This window comes from Amphiura filiformis, chromosome 9 (genome assembly GCF_039555335.1).
Source record: "Amphiura filiformis chromosome 9, Afil_fr2py, whole genome shotgun sequence".
NCBI classification, from domain to species: Eukaryota; Metazoa; Echinodermata; class Ophiuroidea; order Amphilepidida; family Amphiuridae; genus Amphiura; species Amphiura filiformis.
The window spans coordinates 39,089,157-39,108,511 of NC_092636.1; the positions used below are offsets into that span (position 1 = coordinate 39,089,157).

Consider the following 19,355-nt stretch of genomic DNA (forward strand, 5'->3'; position numbering starts at 1 on the left):
GACATGTTGTGAAGGAAGTGTAGCGATCCCCCTGCAGCAACATTATATAAAAGAGTACAGGCCCAATCACTTAGAAGAGAGATGGACACACCAGTCTGTGAACACAGGTTTATTCCCGTTTTACCTTATAAAAATGACTCTGCAGAATAATAAAATACTTCTATAGCCTGAGTTCCACATATAGAGTCAATGATATTTTGAACTGCAGTTGTACAAGGAATGAAAGAGGTTATAAGGCTGAAAGAGAAAAAATGACAAAAGTTAAAACCAGTTCAGTATTCTTTGGTCTTGACTATGCCATGTTCAGTACTCTGAATTTGATAATATGTACTGACATATTATGAATGGACAAACTTGTTCAGGAAAACGTCATACTCCGTATTTACAATGTGCTTTGAAATGTACAAAATTTAACTGTGTTACATTTTTAAAAGAAGAAACAAGTTTTGAATTCATAACTTTTCAATAAAATAAAATATAAGATAATTTATTTTATTTTCATATTTGAAAAAAAAAAGTTGTGACATTTTTATTTGACCTGTCGAGGGTAAATACATTTTTCTTATATTCTTTAATACGAAACAAGTTGTTGTCACGAGCAGCACAATAAAGGTTGTAAATATATTAAAGCGAGGATATTGAGGTTTCAATCAAACGTCTAACCGTGCTTGCGACACAAAGACGCGTCAAAATCGATCAGGTAGAAGTTGTCTACAGTAGCCTGCGGGGATAACATGACAACTACTAATGACTGCATGTGTGAACTCGGAGTTTGTAAAGTCATCCCTGCAGTGACATGACTGTATCTAGCTCGCATACAGCCCTAAGTTAGGATTTGGGGGTAACACTTCCCTAATGTTGCCATTTAGGAAATCTGCTTGTTTCAGTGTTATTTCTACATCACATGCGATATGACTGAATGAGAAGATCATTTTTTCTTAAGGGTTTTTGAAATTTTGTATTCCATGCAGGAAAGAAAGGCATTTTGATTAGATTTGAGGTTGAATTTACAAGCCTAGATAATAAGAGTGTACTGGATTATTAGGCTAATTACCAGGTGCCCTTATTTCTGCATTACTCAATATTTTCTTCATGTGTTATCTTTATTGAACTGAACGAGATGGGAAAATCCATAATCCAGACTGCTGGTGATCCAGGGTTACAATATTGAGTAATGTTATACACAGAATATTTGATTTACTACATTAAATGAAGTATTTAGTACTTGTTAAAAGCCCATAAATTTTGTAATATGAAACCATGAAACTTATATATTGAGCTGAAAGTTTCTTTCCCCATTTCAAATGTGAATGTTTAAATGAGTTAACCCATACACATATCACTGTGATCCAACAGTAGCCTCATTTCCAAAGGCATTGGTTTGATCTCCATTTAATGACAATAGCTCAGAATTTGACCTCAAGTTATGGAGTATGAGTTTTTGTATACCCAACATATCGTCAGCCTGCTACGCTAATTGCCCAAGTCATTTTTTGTAATTTTGAGAACAAAGACCAAAATGCGGTTCAAGCATGCATCAGTTACTTAATCACCCTAATTATTTCGGATTATTCCCTTTTATTACTATCATTATCATTTGTTCTTGTGCAAAAATTGGTGAATAAATATGTTTAAATGCAAGCTTGAACCATATTTTGTACTTTGTTCTCAAAATTACAAAAAATAACGTAGGCAATTAGCATAGCAGGCTGATGATATGTCATTTTGTGAATCTTCAAACATTGTATTGGGGCAAGGGATGGGCTCTTGATAGATAAGCTTGTTGAAATATTTCGGTTTCCTTCTCTTAACAACTCAAAAAATGTTAGGCTGAGTCAAAAGAAAGTCCATACTCTGTAAAGCCCAGTCCATAGTCCACTCTATTAATCACATTGGAAATATAATCTTTCAAAATGAATTAAGGGGGTACTACACCCCTGCCCAATTTTGTGCCTATTTTTGCATTTTTGTCAAAAATTATAGCGCATTGGGGACAAGTAAGATATGTATATTTTAGGGGCAAGGACTACAACTACTGCACTGGAAATTTTATTTCAGCACAGAAAACAGTTGTGGAGTTACAGTCAAAAATGAGGGAAAACCAATATTTGATCAATAAATCAATAACTATTTGCTTTGAGTTGCTGAATTTTCAGTGCAGTACTTGTAGTCCTTGCCCTATAATATCCATATCTTACTTGTCACCAATGCGCTATAATTTTTGAGAAAAATGCAAAACAAAATTGGCCAGGGTGTAGTACCACCTATAAAGGAAAATAAACCATTGCTGAAGTCAACAGCCTTTGTTTTGCAAAATATTCAAACATGTTTTGAAAACTGAGTCAATAAATCGCATAATTTTTTTAAGCTTCATTTTGCTTGATTTCATTATTGATATAAGTTGAGTGGGAGGAGTGGTGAAAGTTGCAGAACCTCATATTAATAAACATGTTTACAAACCATTTTGTCCCAAAACAGGAAGGAAGTTTTCAGTTAAAGTAGCTTCCCATAATCAGTTACTACTGCAAAATGTAGAGTTCAACTCAACACCATCATTTTATCTTGGCCATATGATTTAGTGTTATCATATGGGAAGTTACCATAAAACTATCTTATCTTTTCATCCATGCCCAGTATTTCCAATTAGCACATTTCCCTGCACTAAAGGCATGTAACATTTGCTGTCACTTACAATATCTGGTGTCCAAGAGAGTTACAGGTTCTTCACTTTTGTCTGTGAGCCTTGGTGAATGACCAGCGCAATGAATGTACATGTCAGGTTTAGTGAGAGGTAGAGGCTTTGTTACCAAACTCAGGAGATATAAAAGCCTGTCATTATCTATATTGAAGGAGATTGGACTGTCAGTCACATTTCAAAGGGATATACATCATTTAAACACAGATATAAACGATCAAGATAATATAGGTAGGCCTGAATGTTTTATTGTTAAAGTTACAGTTCGAGCTTTGTGAGGGATACATAGAAAATAAAAGGAATGTTTTGTGTACGACAAATTATGGATATAAAACAAGATAAAACACTTTGATTTGAGAATGTGTGTGTCTGTGTATCTTTGTGTGTCTGCTATAACGTTGCACGTTGCATGAACTTATACAAAGTGGTACAATCCATCCCTCTGCTTCCTTGGTAGCAAGATCCTGTAGGGTATCGGATAGTCTAAGTGTGGCTTGGTGAGTAAGCATTTCGCCATTATGGTTGGATTCAGTTCGATCAAAAAAACGATCAAAATAATATAGGTAGGCCTGAATGTTTAATTGTTAAAGTTACAGTTCGAGCTTTGTGAGGGATACATAGAAAATAAAAGGAATGTTTTGTGTACGACAAATTATGGATATAAAACAAGATAAAACATGTTGATTTGAGAATCATGTGTGTCTGTGTATCTTTGTGTGTCTGCTATAACTTTGCATGAACTTACACAAAGTGGTACAATACATCCCTCTCCTTCCTTGGTAGCAAGATCCTGTAGGGTATCGGATAGTCTAAGTGTGGCTTGGTGAGTAAGCATTTCGCCATTATGGTTGGATTCAGTTCCGTGTTAGGCACACATGGACGTTCATCATGCAGTGCACATAGACAATCGTCATGCTGTTGACAGCTGTGTTCATTCAAATGAAATTTCTACTGTATAGTAACCCAAAAATGCTGGTCTTGAAGTCATTGATGGTTGGAGCTAGCATTGTAAAAGCTTCAGTGGTAGGCTGTTCCAGTATCCTTTTGGATTCTCACTGGAGAAGTAGCGGCTGGTATCGGTTTACATGTTGGGTTTATGTTGTTAATCATACAATATTCTATATGTTTGGATCAAGTCTGCTCCCCTCCATCTGCCTTCCATTGTCATAAGATTCCTGTAGTGTTTCATGATGTGATTTGGATTTCAGTTCTGGTATTATCATTGTTACACTTCTCTCTATATTTTCAAGCAGTTTAATGTCTTCTGTTGATTTGACCACCAGGATTGAATGCAGAGTCTTCAGTACTGGTCTCCTTGTCAGTTACAATTATGTATGTTGTGAATTGTGTTTGTTCATTTAAAATTACAGTTTAAATAAAAATTCCTAATGAACTTGTTCAAAGACAATATGTATGTGTTGGGAGGGGGAATATGTGTGCATATGTGTGACTAAGGTACATACTTAATAGGTAGTTCTAGGCTCATTTCATTTCATCTCATCTCATTGCTTACATTTTTTACCACCAAGAATATATTTTGATTTGTACTGAAATATTTTACAATGTTTGTAAACTGATTGTATGACACCTACATCTGTACATGTATGTCATTATTTCTAATAATTCAAAATCCTCCCGAAATGTCAACAAGATTGATATAATCAGTTTTTCTTTTGTGGTAGTCAACACTCAAGCCGCTAAGTCTTTACTTTCAAAAAATTATAAAAACTGTGAGCGATGGCTTTTAAATCTTGGTGTTTAACACCTAAGCATTTAATAGCAATGACTTAGCGCAGGTGACTGAGAAGAAAACAGGTGAATTTATCATCGTGAGTTATCCACCTCCACACATTGAGCTTAACAGGCATCCTCTCTGCATATATTTATGAATGTAAAATCTTGGAAACTCCAGTAAACTTTCTAGTTTCAGTACAACTATATTCATTTATGTTGTGATGAAGAACTTGTATAATCTTTTCATGTATAAATGTTTTAACCCTGGAATTGTGGAAACTTTTGAACTGTGACTGGCACTGCTAAATTGTTGGTCTAAAGTATATAAAATATACATATTTAGAATGGCAAAGACTTGATGAATCCAGGTCAAAATTGGGCAAAATTAGACAATCCAAAAAAAATATATATATATATATTTGTTGACCCAGTTTTTTTGGAAACATAACAAAAAAATTCCTGAGGAAAAAAAATTATTAATTTTTAAAAACTAGATATAAATAACTAGGACCCATGTTTTGATTTTTTTTAAATATTGGCCAACTTACAAAATGCTAAATTTTGCTCAAAAATCAGAAAAAACATTTTTGTCCAAGTTTCAAATATTTTTGGTGAAGTCGAACAAAATTCAAATGGGGGGGGGGATAATTGGACAAAATTTCATTACATACAAAATAAAATATTGCTACAAAAAACACATAAGGCAACCTTCTGATACAGCACATTTTCATCTGAACTTCATATGGTTGATGAAACTTATACTCAATAACTGCTAGTTACTCAATTTTCACGATTCATCATGTTCATTGTAATTTGTTTCATTAAGTGCAACATTGAGATTAGTTATAAGTATACGGAAATGCTCTTGATTCATAAATATTGTTCAATAAAATATAGAAATTGGTAATTGGATAGGTGCTCCTGTATTTAAATGCCACACAGACAGATCTCGTCATACTGGAGGGGTTTTGCCAGCAATATTTAATGGTAATTTGGTGAGAATCAGGATTTGAATTAAGCTAGCATAGAAGTACATTTATTTTGTTTTCTTTCTCAAGTTGAAATTTGGAGTTGCCATTAGAAAATATGTTTTAACCCCAAGCAAATATGAGGGGTTTAATTTTTCCCTCATTACATCAGACATTTTTAAAGTACTTGATATTCATTCTCCTTTTTAGAAAAGAATATACATTACATATATAACCTTCACAAATGTATTATAATACATACAAAAGGTCTTTAGGTGAAAATAGTAAAATACCTCAATGCATTCCCTCCTTAGTATGAACTAAATATCAAAATGTTAAAGCAACAGAAGCTCTAAGTTGGATAGCAAGGAACAACAAATTTTATTTCCAGTAATTTAATTACATATTTTATTTACACAAGCAATTCAATTATTATGATTTTGTTCATGTTGTGGTCACATATCCTTTGATGTCATAAAAACATAGATGGTATCATGATTTGGTAGCCTCAAGGATGATATTTTGCTGATGAGAAAAGTTCACAGGGTGACTGACATAGGTTTCAAAAAACCATGGCCCCATGTTCGTATTGAATATGTGACCTATTCCAGCGAAATATATAACTTAAGGCGATGAAAAAGGAAAACCTATTCTACAGGCGGACGGACTTGCCAAGTAGGGTCGGTCGGGATTTTTTGTGTGTATGGAAGAGGCTAAATGACCCTAGAAATCACCAAAAAAAATCACCAAAAGCTTGACATTTTTTTACAAACATATTTTGGCAATATCAAAATTGAACCACTTGAGCCAAAATGGCCTTTTTTAATTTCATACATCTAGAAAAAAATGCCAAAACACAAATTCTGGGTCGGTCGGGCTAATACAATGTTTTTTGGTTTTTTGCAACACCTAAGTCGAGTGTATTTCAAGAATGCATGCTTTCCCTTTTTCATCAAAAAGACTAAAATTAGCCTTTGCTTTTGGGAATTGAAGTTTTGGTTACTAGTATCAAGTTTTGTTATTTAGTGAGCTTTTTCTTTAATGATGTTTTTCTTTATAATTTTGGAGTTAAATTGTTTCTTTCAAAAGTGTTTCTTTCTCAGAACTTGATAGGCCAACTTGTACATTGATGTTTCTTAAACTTATCTCCATTTTCCAATATCTTTGCTCCCTTTACACATCATGACACTAGTGCAAATTGAAAGTGCATTTTTTCAGAAAGCTTTGTTTGTGAGTAGGAGGTAAATTCTAACAAAAAATGTTAGAAATGTATTATTGCTTTTTCACCCATTCAGCTTGGATTATATATTGAAGGGTATTAATCATGTTAATTGAGCCGTCATTGTCAAGGCTAGAATTTTGTCACATGATACCTATAATGACATTTTTTATTGAATCATTTGCCAACTGTATCTACTCTTTGCTTTGGGAAGTATTTAGTGCTGAGTTTTGTAATAAAAAAATCAGACAAACGTTTTTGTATATAACCGTATTTTCCTTTTTTTTCTTTATTAATTTCTCCTTAGCTAAGTTATAAGTATCAAAATATACATTCATATGTGACCCCTCGGCACAACTGAGCCCTGAAGTCGCCAATCATCATTTTTGAGATATTCAAGCAAAATATTCTGCTTGAAATTAGCTTTAAAATGATGTATATCATGTCTATAGTACTTGACATTTAAGTAGTGAAAAATCAATAAAACAGTCAATAAATCCTTTGTTTCCTATTGTTTATTGTTAAGTTCGATGGAGCATATCTGAATAGTGGCACTGGCGACATCCGGGCTCAGTTGTGCTGAGGGGTCACATATGTTACCTAATTTCCTAATTGTTTGAAATGTAAGCTCCCTATTATGTAGGCCTAACATTTGATATGCTACTTTTTATGTAGGTTAAAGCCATAAATTATGAGTTAACAACAATATAATAATTATGGTTTTCTGTAAATAATGAAGTTAAAAAATAACACTTAACTTTGGAGCTTTATGGATTTGTCAAATAAACCCTGGCGATTCCCAGGGCTTTATTCCAGCTTAATCTTTTGCAAGGTGTATGTTTAAGTCCCGGTTTAAGTAAACTATTGGGTATTACAATCGTGCAAAAAGTAGCAAATCACACATTATTGCTTTAACTTAATTTCCTCATGCCAAGGGGGAACATGTAGGAAGTTGATCTCTTGATTGTTTTTCACAGGTTCAGATGTATTATTTGGGGTGGTGGGAGGGGGCAGAATACTTCTTTAAACAATACATCCAGGTAAAATGTGGATGGAAACGACAAAGCTTGTGAGACCTGCACAGTTTTGAAATAAATTATATGGGTATACACAAATACATTATGTTTATTGCCCCAAATACAGGATTTAAGAAAAGATATAAACGAATAGTAGATAGACAAATTGAAAGTCCTCAAATTTCTTGTGCTTGGTGCATTTGCTTCAAGTATTATATTCTGCTACTTACTAAATTTAAAAGATTTTATCCCATCTATTGCTTTTACAGCATAACTACACTCACTTTTAATGGATTTTTTTCTTCAAATTTCAAATATGATGTGCAGTTTAATTTTATCATGCTTGTAATCTGCAAAATGAGTTTCCATCTCAATTTTCATCAGCATTAGAGTGCTATAGCACAAATAAATACTTCAAAATTGAAAAAAAAATCTTCGAAATGAATCCAACTGAACTGAAATTTAGGTCAATGATAGTAGAGATAATTATTATGTTCATAATATGAACACTGCAGATTTCTTGAAGCCACTCAATACGGCAGCAAATTATCGCAAAAACTCCTCTATGTAATATCGCTTGATAAAATCTAGAATATGGTCATTTTCACGGTAAAGGGTGTAACTTTGGATTTTTAACATTTTAATCCGTAGTGTTCTAATAAAGCCACAGAATTCCATAATTTTTGGCCACATAAGTCATCTAGTTAGCAGCTACCTTGGGTAGCATAATCAGCTTTGGGAGTTACTGCGTTCAGTTTTAGCAGGCTTAAATGTACTTAATATTGCCATTTGGAAAAACTATAAAAACAGTAACATTTTTGTAAAACCCTGTGTTTTCTTCAGTTAGTTCATGGATAATTTTTCTTATCCTGAAAGTACAGTCATATGTTCAGTAAACACTGCCACATTAGATTTAATTGTGAACGGCCCTGTATTTTTGAGAACCGGACTTGATATTTGTCGTTTCGAGGCTTCATTTTCCGTTAACAATTGTTAACAAACTTTGTGGGTGTAGCTTTGGTTCATAATTCTTGGTTATTTCTTCACTTCTTCTTGATTTATAACAGTTGTTATCTTAACTTGAAATGGGTAACAAAAATTAGCCGATTTGCAAGCTTTTAAAATTTTTATAAAATCTTGACTTCAAATAGCCGTTTTTCCGTTAACTTTTTGAAGCCTCCGAAACAAACTGTTCAGCAAGCTTGTGCAAATATAAATAAAAGAGCTCATCCAATCTATTTATCAAAATGTAGCAAAGTAGATCCTCAAGTCACATGTTTTTAAATCGTGGAGATATATATCACCGTTTGAAAATGGGACCCAATACAAACTTTCCATTAACAATTGAAGCCTCCGAAACAAATGAAGCCTCCGAAACAACAGTAAACTTAATTATCATCTATGCATATCTAAATTGGTGTGTTTCATACTGATATCTGCATTGTAATTATTACTTGATATGTGCAGAATGTCATAAATTTAAAAAAAATTGACATTATGGTTAATGTTTGAAAAATATACTGATACCTTAAAAAGCCTGTTTCGGAGGCTTCACATGCAAAAAACACCATACTTAACAAATGGGTGAAAAAATTAATGTGTGATAAATCTACAATATCTGCCGCATAGAATCATTGATTCAATACACACAAGAAAATAACAGCTTAGATGATCCCAACACTGTTGTTTTCAAAAAACTACTTCTGCAATGTTTAACAATTGTTAACATGAAGCCTCCGAAACAAAAAAAAAATGACTTGCTGTGATAATTTAATTTTTGTCACAACTGAAATTCAATACTTAGAAGCAAAGCTTGAAAATTTGTAATTGTGATATTTTTTACCTATTTTTTTTATGTCAACTTGTAGTAGTTAGCTAAATATTTTACTTTTATGATCACCTGTGTTGTTAACTGAAGCCTCCGAAACACAAATCGCTTGAATTGCCAATTCTAAAAATAACTCCAATTTCTGTGAAACTTGGCTGGGAGGTTCCTTTCATCAAGTAGTATTTGTACATGAAGTTAGACATTCAAATTATTTTAGGAACCCAATTAAAACTTAAAAAATATGTTTAAGGTTTGGAAATTTCCATTGTAAATGACACTTGATGTTAAAAATTTTCAAAACTGCAATTACAAACATAGCAAAACATGGTATAAAATTTAACTTATATCTGTTGACTTACTTTGGAATGGAATTTCACATGTATTCCAGCTTTCATGTCAAAATTTTCTGAGGTTATGTAAAATACATTTTTCTTAGATTTTAACCAAAATGTTATGCAAATGTCAAATTTTTATTAGAAATCAAAAGGTTTAAGCCTTGAAACATTATTTTACTTGAATTTAAGTTGCTTCTATGCATGATTTCAGTAAACAGAAACATATTTAAGTGGTTTGAAATTTTGACCCTAAAATCAAAAGTTACACCCTTTACCGTGAAAATGACCATATATTATTCCAGGTATATCATCTGGGAGGCTTAAGACTGTCAAAATTTCTTCTCATATTTCTTCAAATGATAATATTACTCATTTTTGTTCGCCTGGGGAACTTCACACTGCTAATAATGATCACATTTAAACAATGAGGAGTGTGTCATTAACCACAGAGATTATAAAAACCAAATAATTGGTCTCCCTGAGTCATAATTCTGGCTTATGTAGAAATAACTATAGTTTTATAAACTCTTTGCAATAGTGAAAACCCTATGGTTTACAAAATATATGCATAGTGACAACAATGGGCTCCAGTGTTTTAAATGAAAAGATGGGCCGACATTTAGCAAAAAGATGAGTTAGTTTCATTTGGGAAATGATTATTTGAAAAGCGACTTGAAACACGATCAATTGTGGGAAAGGTCAAGTAAACGAGCATGCTGTGAGACATACCCAGACCTGCATGAATCACGACCAGCAAAACCACTCTCATACCCAGTGGTGCAGTTCAAAACCTCCATTAAAGCATCCCATGACCACTATATGTGGAGTATGAGTTTTTGGTACTCAACGCATGCAAAGGTCATAGCACGAGTGTATACACATACTAGGGTCAAAGAACTGTGGCCGGAGTGATGAGGTTAGATAGTGAAGCTGAAGTTCACCATATACATCATAGGTGTATAGAAAGTAGCACATATACACACATCTTATGCAAGTTCTCTGTCATGACCAATAAGTTAATTTCAGTAATGAACTGAAAAGTTCAAGTGTTCAAGTAACTTGAGACATTAAAGTGAATTTATATTAGTCTATCTGTGAATATAACAAAAGGTAAATGAAGGTGGTATGGAATAAAATGGATGACTCAATTAGGTCGTACGAATGTGAATGTGCTTCAAATTTCACTAACAATCTCAAAAACAAATGAATTAAAGTTGGAAATTTAAAATCTGTAGACTCTTTGTCTATGGGCACTGAGCACTCATCCTCAGAAATCGGAATTAATGAGCAGTTTGGAAAACTCAATATTAGGGCTGTGAAAAAGGCATTTGTTGATGACAATATTGTAAAAATAAAGGGCTACTTGAATATGAAAGTGACATAGCTGTGCTTAGCGGACGGAATAAGGCTTTATGGGTCTATCAGTGTGGGATTTTTTTCAAAAATAAGGGGTCATTCAAACAGAATTGTGGAATTTTACCCTGTTTTGGTCAAAAACGGTGTTTTCGGGCTTAAAGGGGAGATAAAAGGGGTCATTGGGTGCAGATTGCATGCATTAAAAATGGCTTTTTGAAAAAAGGGGGTCATTGGGTGGCAGATTTTCAGGGAAAAAGGGGGTCCATTCATTGATAGGCACATTTAAACATGCTAATATATGAGTGCAAATTGCAAAATTAATCCTTTTCATTACAAAACTATGTAACAAATATTTGTGTGAAACAAAGTTCTAGTAGATATATCAACAAAAATTAAAATTGCAAAACTGATGTGTTTTTGCTCACAGCTTTTCGAAAAAGTTTTTGAATTTTTGTTTTCAAACATGCTGAGACAACTATATCACCTGCACAAATAGTTGAAAGTGTTATTGATTCATTTTACATTAAGAATAGAGTGGTCAGCACTAAAACTAGAGCATGGTTAAATTGCTTATTGTTCAATATTATCAATATTGTATCAGTTTTTCCCATCCACCTCCATAGTACTAGTGCATTAAGTATAGAAAATACCAGACAACTTTATTTGTCTCAAATTGTCAGTATAGAAAGTAGGTGCCAATGGTGTAGCGTGGGTCATCACATTGGGGGGCACAGGGTCTGATTTGGGGGGCACAAGCCGTTTCCCCGGTGCCCCTATGACACTATGCCACTGGTAGGTGCTATAATAAGGTTACCCTTTGTACTGTAGTGACAGGTTTTTTATTACCACTATCGCGATCACCTCATCTTACTTCCTACCTCTTCCCTTCCTCCTCTTCTGCCCTCCTCCTGGTCATCTTCATCACCCTTTCCACATCCTTAAACATATATATTTTATTAACTGCAAATATTAGCTGCAAATATTAGGCTGATAAGATCAAGGGTAATGTTAATGTACATGGACCACAGGAACACTTTAGTCCAGTGTCCGATCTTTAAAAGTATTGTAAGATAAAAGTGCTAAAGATTTATTCATAAATAGTGGAAACTACTATTTATGAGTACTTTTCAGCAAATTTCCTCATTAAATTTATTGTACTTGTAAAACAATAAAATACACTAATTTGTTGAAGTACTCTATCTACAAAATGGTATATATGCACACATTCAAAATGGTTAAAATTTGAAGACAGTGGTGGATCCTTAGCACATACCGTATTGCCTGTAATAAATGCCCCCCTCTAATGAACGCCCCTCCAATTTTTCAATGAAAAAACTCGTTTGAGTAAGCTTAAAACTTGAGTCATGTCAGTGATGATCGCTAAATTGCATGGACATAACTTACATCCAATTTATTGCCTAATTATTTACTAATTTCATCAGATTCTTGCTTGATGATGCACTTACGGGGGTAATTGTGTTGTATTTACCACAAAAATGTCATTTCTATGGGCGTCACCCATTAGGTAGTCGTAAATCCCTCCTTTCTACAGAAACATCAGGAAATTTAACCCGGTTTGAAAGTTTTTTCACTGAAAATTCACTTCCAATAAACGCCCCCATTTGGAAAAATGCAACGCCTCGTGGCGTCTATTTCAGACAATACGGTATATCTGATAAACCTCATCAGACAAGTTTACCAACTTGCAGACTTTGCCTATTATATAACCACCTTATAAAGTTCAAATAAGTTGACCCATTAATTAAGAATCGGTGATATACATTGATATTTCATCGATGGAACTAAAAAAGACTTTAGAAAACAGACAAGTGATGGCTGTGTAAACATCTTCCAACTTGATAACTCTCCTACCACCTGCTTCAACTCAAATGCTTCATAATATCAATAAAATTCAATCAAATATACAGCGAGAGGAGGATGCTTCATAATAGAAATAGATCTTCATCATATTTAAAGATTTCATGTTATCATTGGGGTGGAAAATCAAAGCAAAATTCAAGTATTTTTGTGTGTGCTATCAGTCAGACTCTTGGAGGGTATTTTTCTTGTGGAATGGGGGTAAATAAAACTTAATACTGCCAAAATCTATGGAAACATTTATTTAATGCTTGGGGTTACAAAATATTCCCTTTAGAAGGATTGAATTTATAATGCATGTGTTGTAGCTTCATGAGTTTATGTTGTGAGCACTGTTTGTTGTGAGTATTGAAACTCCCACGCCCATATTGGGAGATCATGGAAGGAAGGTAATGTGCATGTAAATGTCTATGTAACAAAATAGGATGGCTAAATAATGTTAAACTTCTCCCTGTACAAAATATTTTTTCAAAAATTATAATTTTGTGATCTTGAAGATCCTTGACCCGATCGACAGTCTCATCCCCCCTTTTTCTTCTTCAAAATTGAGATTTTGGTATCAGAAGAGCTCTCATATTTAAGTTCTAATTATCCCAGTGAAATTTAATGCCCACAATATTTTTTCGTTTAAGGTGCAAACAAAAAGCGTAGTGATATGTGGTAACGTGCTAGAAGTGCATGCACTATCCATCCTATCCAGGGCATTGTTATACACATTTTTGCTTCCCATATCAAAACCGCTGCAGCAATACAACTCAAAATTTGGAAACATATAGTTTTAATCTAAGATAGAAAACAGAACATGAAAAATTGGACCATGCCTCTTTAACCCTAACTCTCTAGGGTTTGATTGGGATACCTTGCAGTGGCATAGCCAGGGGAAAAGGGGAAGCTGCCTCTTGTGAGAAGTCGTGCCCCCCTGTGGGATGCTGGCAGCCCTGATACTTAAGATTTTTTAGGCCTTTTTCGTATTTTTTTTGATCATTTTCATCAAAGTTTGTCACCCTTAAAAGTTTTCTTGCCGCCCATCCTCTGAAAAAGTGCTGGCTACACCATTGGTACCCTGTGTGAAGGGGCGGCACCCAGATTGTGTAATTTGTGGTATTTAGTGGAGTTAGTGTTCGAGTGTCAAACATGCATCTTTCAGAGAGATGCTTTTTACCATAAAATCAAAAAATGTTGCCAATAAAGTAAGAACTAAAAGTTAATGTTCTGTTTATGCAAGTTTTCTAGAATTGGCATCCTATCAAATAATATTACACTCATGCAGAATACATTTAATGTGACAATAACAATATATCTGAAATGAAATGATTTCAGTTGCAGACACATTGGAATTGTTATTTTAATACATTAATGTTCAGTGAGGTGTGATTTTGTTTTGCAGTAGAATTGTGAACATTTCTTTAAATCAATGCTGTCACAATGACAGCACTCTCATTCTGCTTGTCTCCTTTTCATCTCTTATGAAAGATATTTGAGCTCTTGAAATATCATGTGTCATTCTTTGGAATCATTTCAATATTATTTTACGAATATTATACTCCCGCTTTAAATAATTTTGGGAGTAAGAATAGGAAATCACATTTTCCTATTCTCGACTTTGACACAATAACAAAAATGTTCAGTATTTAGAAAACGATATTTTTTTGTTGGTGATGCATACATACAAAGCAAATGGGGTGGGACTTCTCTTTGGATCACTATGGGTACAACATTTAAAACTATGTGAAAGTATCTAGAAATACTGATTGTGTTTATGTGAGAGTTATCATGGTCGTAGCAGAGATCGTTAACTCAACTTAAGAGATGTACTGAGGCGTCTAGCCAGTTATAATTCAATCATATGTTTAATTAGGACAAATATGTCGACTGTAAGCATCTATTAATTGATTTCCAACTCTGTGATTATATCCAAGTAGAAATTACAGCCCATATTTATCAAGAAGTGTTTTATATTTTTAATACTTTTATATGATGAAGTGTTGTAATTTAAGTTTCTTGTTATTTATGTTTATTGCAGATAGTAGCAACCCACGTGCAATGTCAGTATACAGCTAACACAGGGCTTGTGTTAAGCAAGTGTGACTACGCTGTGAGTGCTTTGCTGAGAGATAGGGTAGCCACTAGAAGCAGGCAGCAAAACTGCTAGCTAGGTTTGCACTATGATGGACTTTGATGAGCTAGATACTAGCTGCTCGCTAGATATGATGGTTCACAGGGCTGGGGACGGGTATTGTGGGCAAGCTTTACGGTTGATGCATCAACTCAGGAAACTGAACAAGCTATGTGATATAGTTCTGCAGGTAAGGGTAATGATAATGTAAGGTAAGAAAATTATGAGGATTATTATTATGTTAATGAAAGCTTACGTAATGTATTGAACATATTATATGTAAATGCATGGAATCAAACTAGTTGGGATGTCTTGAAGTAGAGTAGTTCTGTAAATGTGTAGTGAACTGACTATATGACATCAAAGGCTCAGTGCAACAAAGTCGTATCTCCATTAGCTCCTCTGAGTAATATTATTCATGTTAAAACACACAACTGCATACAACATTACCCAGGGGAGCTATAGGAGATGAGACTTTGTTGCATTGGGCTATTCCATTTAATATCCACACTACCCCTGTGGAAGATTCAGCTAAGTTTTCCACAGAGGGAGTATACATGTAAGTTTTGAATAGAATAGACAATTTGGGTAGCTTCCATTTGAAATACTCACTCCATTTGAAGAGCTTTGTTGCAAAACCCCTTTAATACATCCACTTTTGACTTTTTGAGAAAAACAGCTTTTTTTAATTGTGCAAGTATTACTTGTTCGATTTGATTCAATTTGGGATTGGATAAAGTGTTGATGAATAGAAACTAAAAGAATAGGTTTGGGACAATTTTCAAGGCTTCCTATTTATTTTATTATTTCTTTTATATCGCACCTTTTGTGGATGTAAGGGTTTTGCAACAAAATAAATTTACCCTTTTCTAGAAACCACTTTTGCAATCAAATTTGAGCCCATTTGCTTGCACTACATTATGTAACTTGACAAATGCTTTGAAAATCAAAAAGAAAAATTGAAATACCTCATTTACTTTTTTTAATTATGAGTTTTTAGTTTAATTCGGGAAAATGGCATTTTTTGGGTATTTCCGAAGGTACACCTTTTGTTAATTAAAATGATTTTTTCAAACATAGTGACCCAAAAACAGTTCCTTTTGGTTTTAATAGGTAAAAAACATTCCAGGCTACCATTATACTAAAGTATCAAAAAATTTAAAACAAAACAATTCTATATTCATTTAAAGTTCAGATTTCGGAAATTCCTAAGATTTCCCAAGCGGAAATATCGATAACTCGGAAGGGAAGGTGGTATGAAAGTCAAACAACCACCAAAATGTGTATTTTACCCACACTGTAATATTATGCCAATAACTCAATTTGGCCAAAAGTGGATGCAAGGGGTTTTGAAACAAAGCTCTTCATTTGTGGAAGATATAGGTAAAGCCATAATACAGGGGAAGTATGGTTTTCAAAATGATTAATGCTAACAATTACATTTGAAAAACATACTCCCAAAATCTTCCACAGAGGTAGTGTGGATTTTAACTGGAATAGCCCATTGAGCTCACAACATTTAATTATTGCAATTCTACCATACTATAGACAACATACATGACAATCATTAAATAAAAAATAAAGGGTATTGACCATCATGGATCTGAACCAGCTCACTTGCTCTAACCAAGCCAACCAGGTCCGTGGCCAGGGGGTGCAAGGATGCAATGCACACACCCGTAATAAATTGGCAAAAGGTCTGCATTGTTTATAAAAAATAGCAAAATTTTCGGAATCCCAGCATAAGATTCTTGCGTGTAAAGGCAGCACAATTGGAATGCCCTCTCATTCAGAGAGATGTATTTTGATGTTACCACTAAGCTCATAGAGACACAAGGCATAGTGTGTGTTCCAAAGGCTGCAGCAATTTTGCAGCAGTATTTTGATATGATTGAGAAAGAAGAACAAAACCCCAAGCAAAACTAATCATTTGAGTGGTAAATCACAGTGATCCAAAAATCATAGTGCAAAAACCCAGTCAAAAAACCTTACCAGACTATATACATTTTGTATGCCAGGACTTCCCAACCTTTTTTGTTGTGACCCAAAGTTCATGAGAGAGATATCTGTGACTCTTTACCAAAACTAATGTCATGTGTGCCTGTTTATCTGTGTGTTTCAGAGAATGAAAGTATACCTATAAAATTTTATACCTGAGACCCAGATTTTTGGCCAAATTTAACACACTTTCTCAAAAATTTTACAAAAACTCTTGAAATTTGTGCACCAGTTAGGTGAAATCAAAACAATTTGAAAAAAATACCTCTTATTACACCAAAATTCTCTTCTTTTTTCTCATTTGGTATTATTTCATTTCTTTTCATTAAACATCCGCAACCCTCTGATGAAGTGCTCGCAACCCACATTTTAGGAAGCCCTGATACATGCAATTTACCCTGGCTTAGTTGCTATATACCACATTACATGTCTATACTAACAACCCTATTAAGCTATACATAGATCCTTCAATTCAATCTTGATACTTTCTTCTCTTTGACTATAACAGGTGGGCAAAACCGAGATATCGGCACATCGTGTTGTACTCGCCGCCTTCAGCCATTATTTCTACGCCATGTTTACCAATGACATGTTAGAAGCCAATCAACATGCTATCAACATGAAACAAGTGGATCCCATGTCTATGCAGCTATTGGTAGATTACGCTTACACAGGTAGGTAGACAAATGAAGCATCACTGTTCTCCTACAGCAAAGTATCATGCCTTCCCATCATGCACCATTTTTTAGTCTTAAGTTGAACATTATCTGAAATTTTACCAAATTAAAGCCATAATGTACGATCTTATAATATGAAATCAGTTCATTTTTTTCAAACCCGATTTTTGGGGCAAATTTATAATGTTTACACATGTCCCAACTTACACCTAAATGGAATCAGCCAAATTTGTTGTGTTTGTAGGTCAACAGAGCAATTTTGACTCTGCCATAGAACTCCATGTCAAATAACCAAAATAGCCAGTGGGGTTTCTTTCACTTTCCCTTGTTATTTAAAAGATGAGTGACCTGATCGACAGCCTCATCCCCCACTTTTTCTTATCAAAATGAAGATTTTGGCATCGGCAGAAAGCTCATAGTTGTCTCATAATCCCGGTAAAATTTTATCCCTAAAATATATTCCTTTTAGATGTTATGAACCAAAAAGTGGTAGCCTCATCCCCAATTGTGGTATACCACACATATCGTTCTATAGGCTGTTGTGAAACACATTTGTCTCATATCAAAACCACTTGTGCAATTTACCTCAAAACTTGGGAATCAAATTATTTTGGTACAGGTCTCAATTTGAGGTACAAAACACAGTACAAAAAAATCTGACCACCCACCTTTAAGCTTAAAATGGACAGAAAGCATTCCTGGCAGTTATTACTAATAATATTATTTCAGCATTTTGGGTAAATGATAACAAAATTAAAATTTGACGGAAATCGTACATTATGGCTCAGTTTAAGACAATTTGACTATAAGGTTCGAGATCAAAGTTACTGACCCTGTTGCTGTTGAGTAACACTGACCACACAATAAAGCAAAGTATAGCCTGATTCATGGCATATGTGTGATTTAGCTCAATTTCTTGCAATGCATCATGGGAAGGCATGATTTTCTGCTGTGCTGCTCTCCCAAGTAAGCAGGCAGTATCTGTATAAGTATATATCTAAGCAAATACTGCCTGTTTACTTGGGAGACAGGTCATTTTGAGTCTGTCGTCTTCCAAATAAAGCTGCAGCGTCTGTGAATAAATAAAATATATTCCATTTGAAATCCACACTCCCCCTGTGGAAGATTTAGCTAAAGTCGTCCACAGAAAGAGTATAAGTTTCAATCAAATAGAATTGACCTTTTTCGGTAAATCCCATAAATCTTTGCGGATAGAACTGAGATGCAGTCACACCAATGCGCACATTGTTACTGCGCACTTCATGGCTTTGAGATGCGTCGTAACAATGTTCGCTAAACAATGAGCATGACGTCAAATGACAACATCTTAGGTCTACCTGCGAAGGCTTATGGGATTAATCGAAAAGGTCAGTAGACTATTGGGTAACTTCCATGTATGAAATACTCAATCCAGTTGTGGAAGATATTGGTAAAACCATATACTGGGGAGTGTGTTTTTCAAAATAATTAACCCCAGCTAATTCCATTTGAAAAACATACTCCCTCTGTAGGAGACTTTACTTAAATCTTCCACC

At 34.2% G+C, this 19,355-nt stretch overlaps 1 protein-coding gene across 1 annotated transcript in view; it reads left to right on the top strand.

Annotated features, from left to right (window-relative positions):
• LOC140160968 (kelch-like protein 18) overlaps positions 1 to 19,355 on the top strand; it is a 116,612-nt gene that overhangs the window by 11,249 nt on the left and 86,008 nt on the right. The window contains exons 2-3 of the mRNA XM_072184323.1: positions 15,053 to 15,335; positions 17,652 to 17,817. Coding sequence (XP_072040424.1) covers positions 15,195 to 15,335; positions 17,652 to 17,817 — 307 coding nt within the window. The 5' untranslated portion in view covers positions 15,053 to 15,194. The remainder of the gene's footprint in view (positions 1 to 15,052; positions 15,336 to 17,651; positions 17,818 to 19,355) is intronic.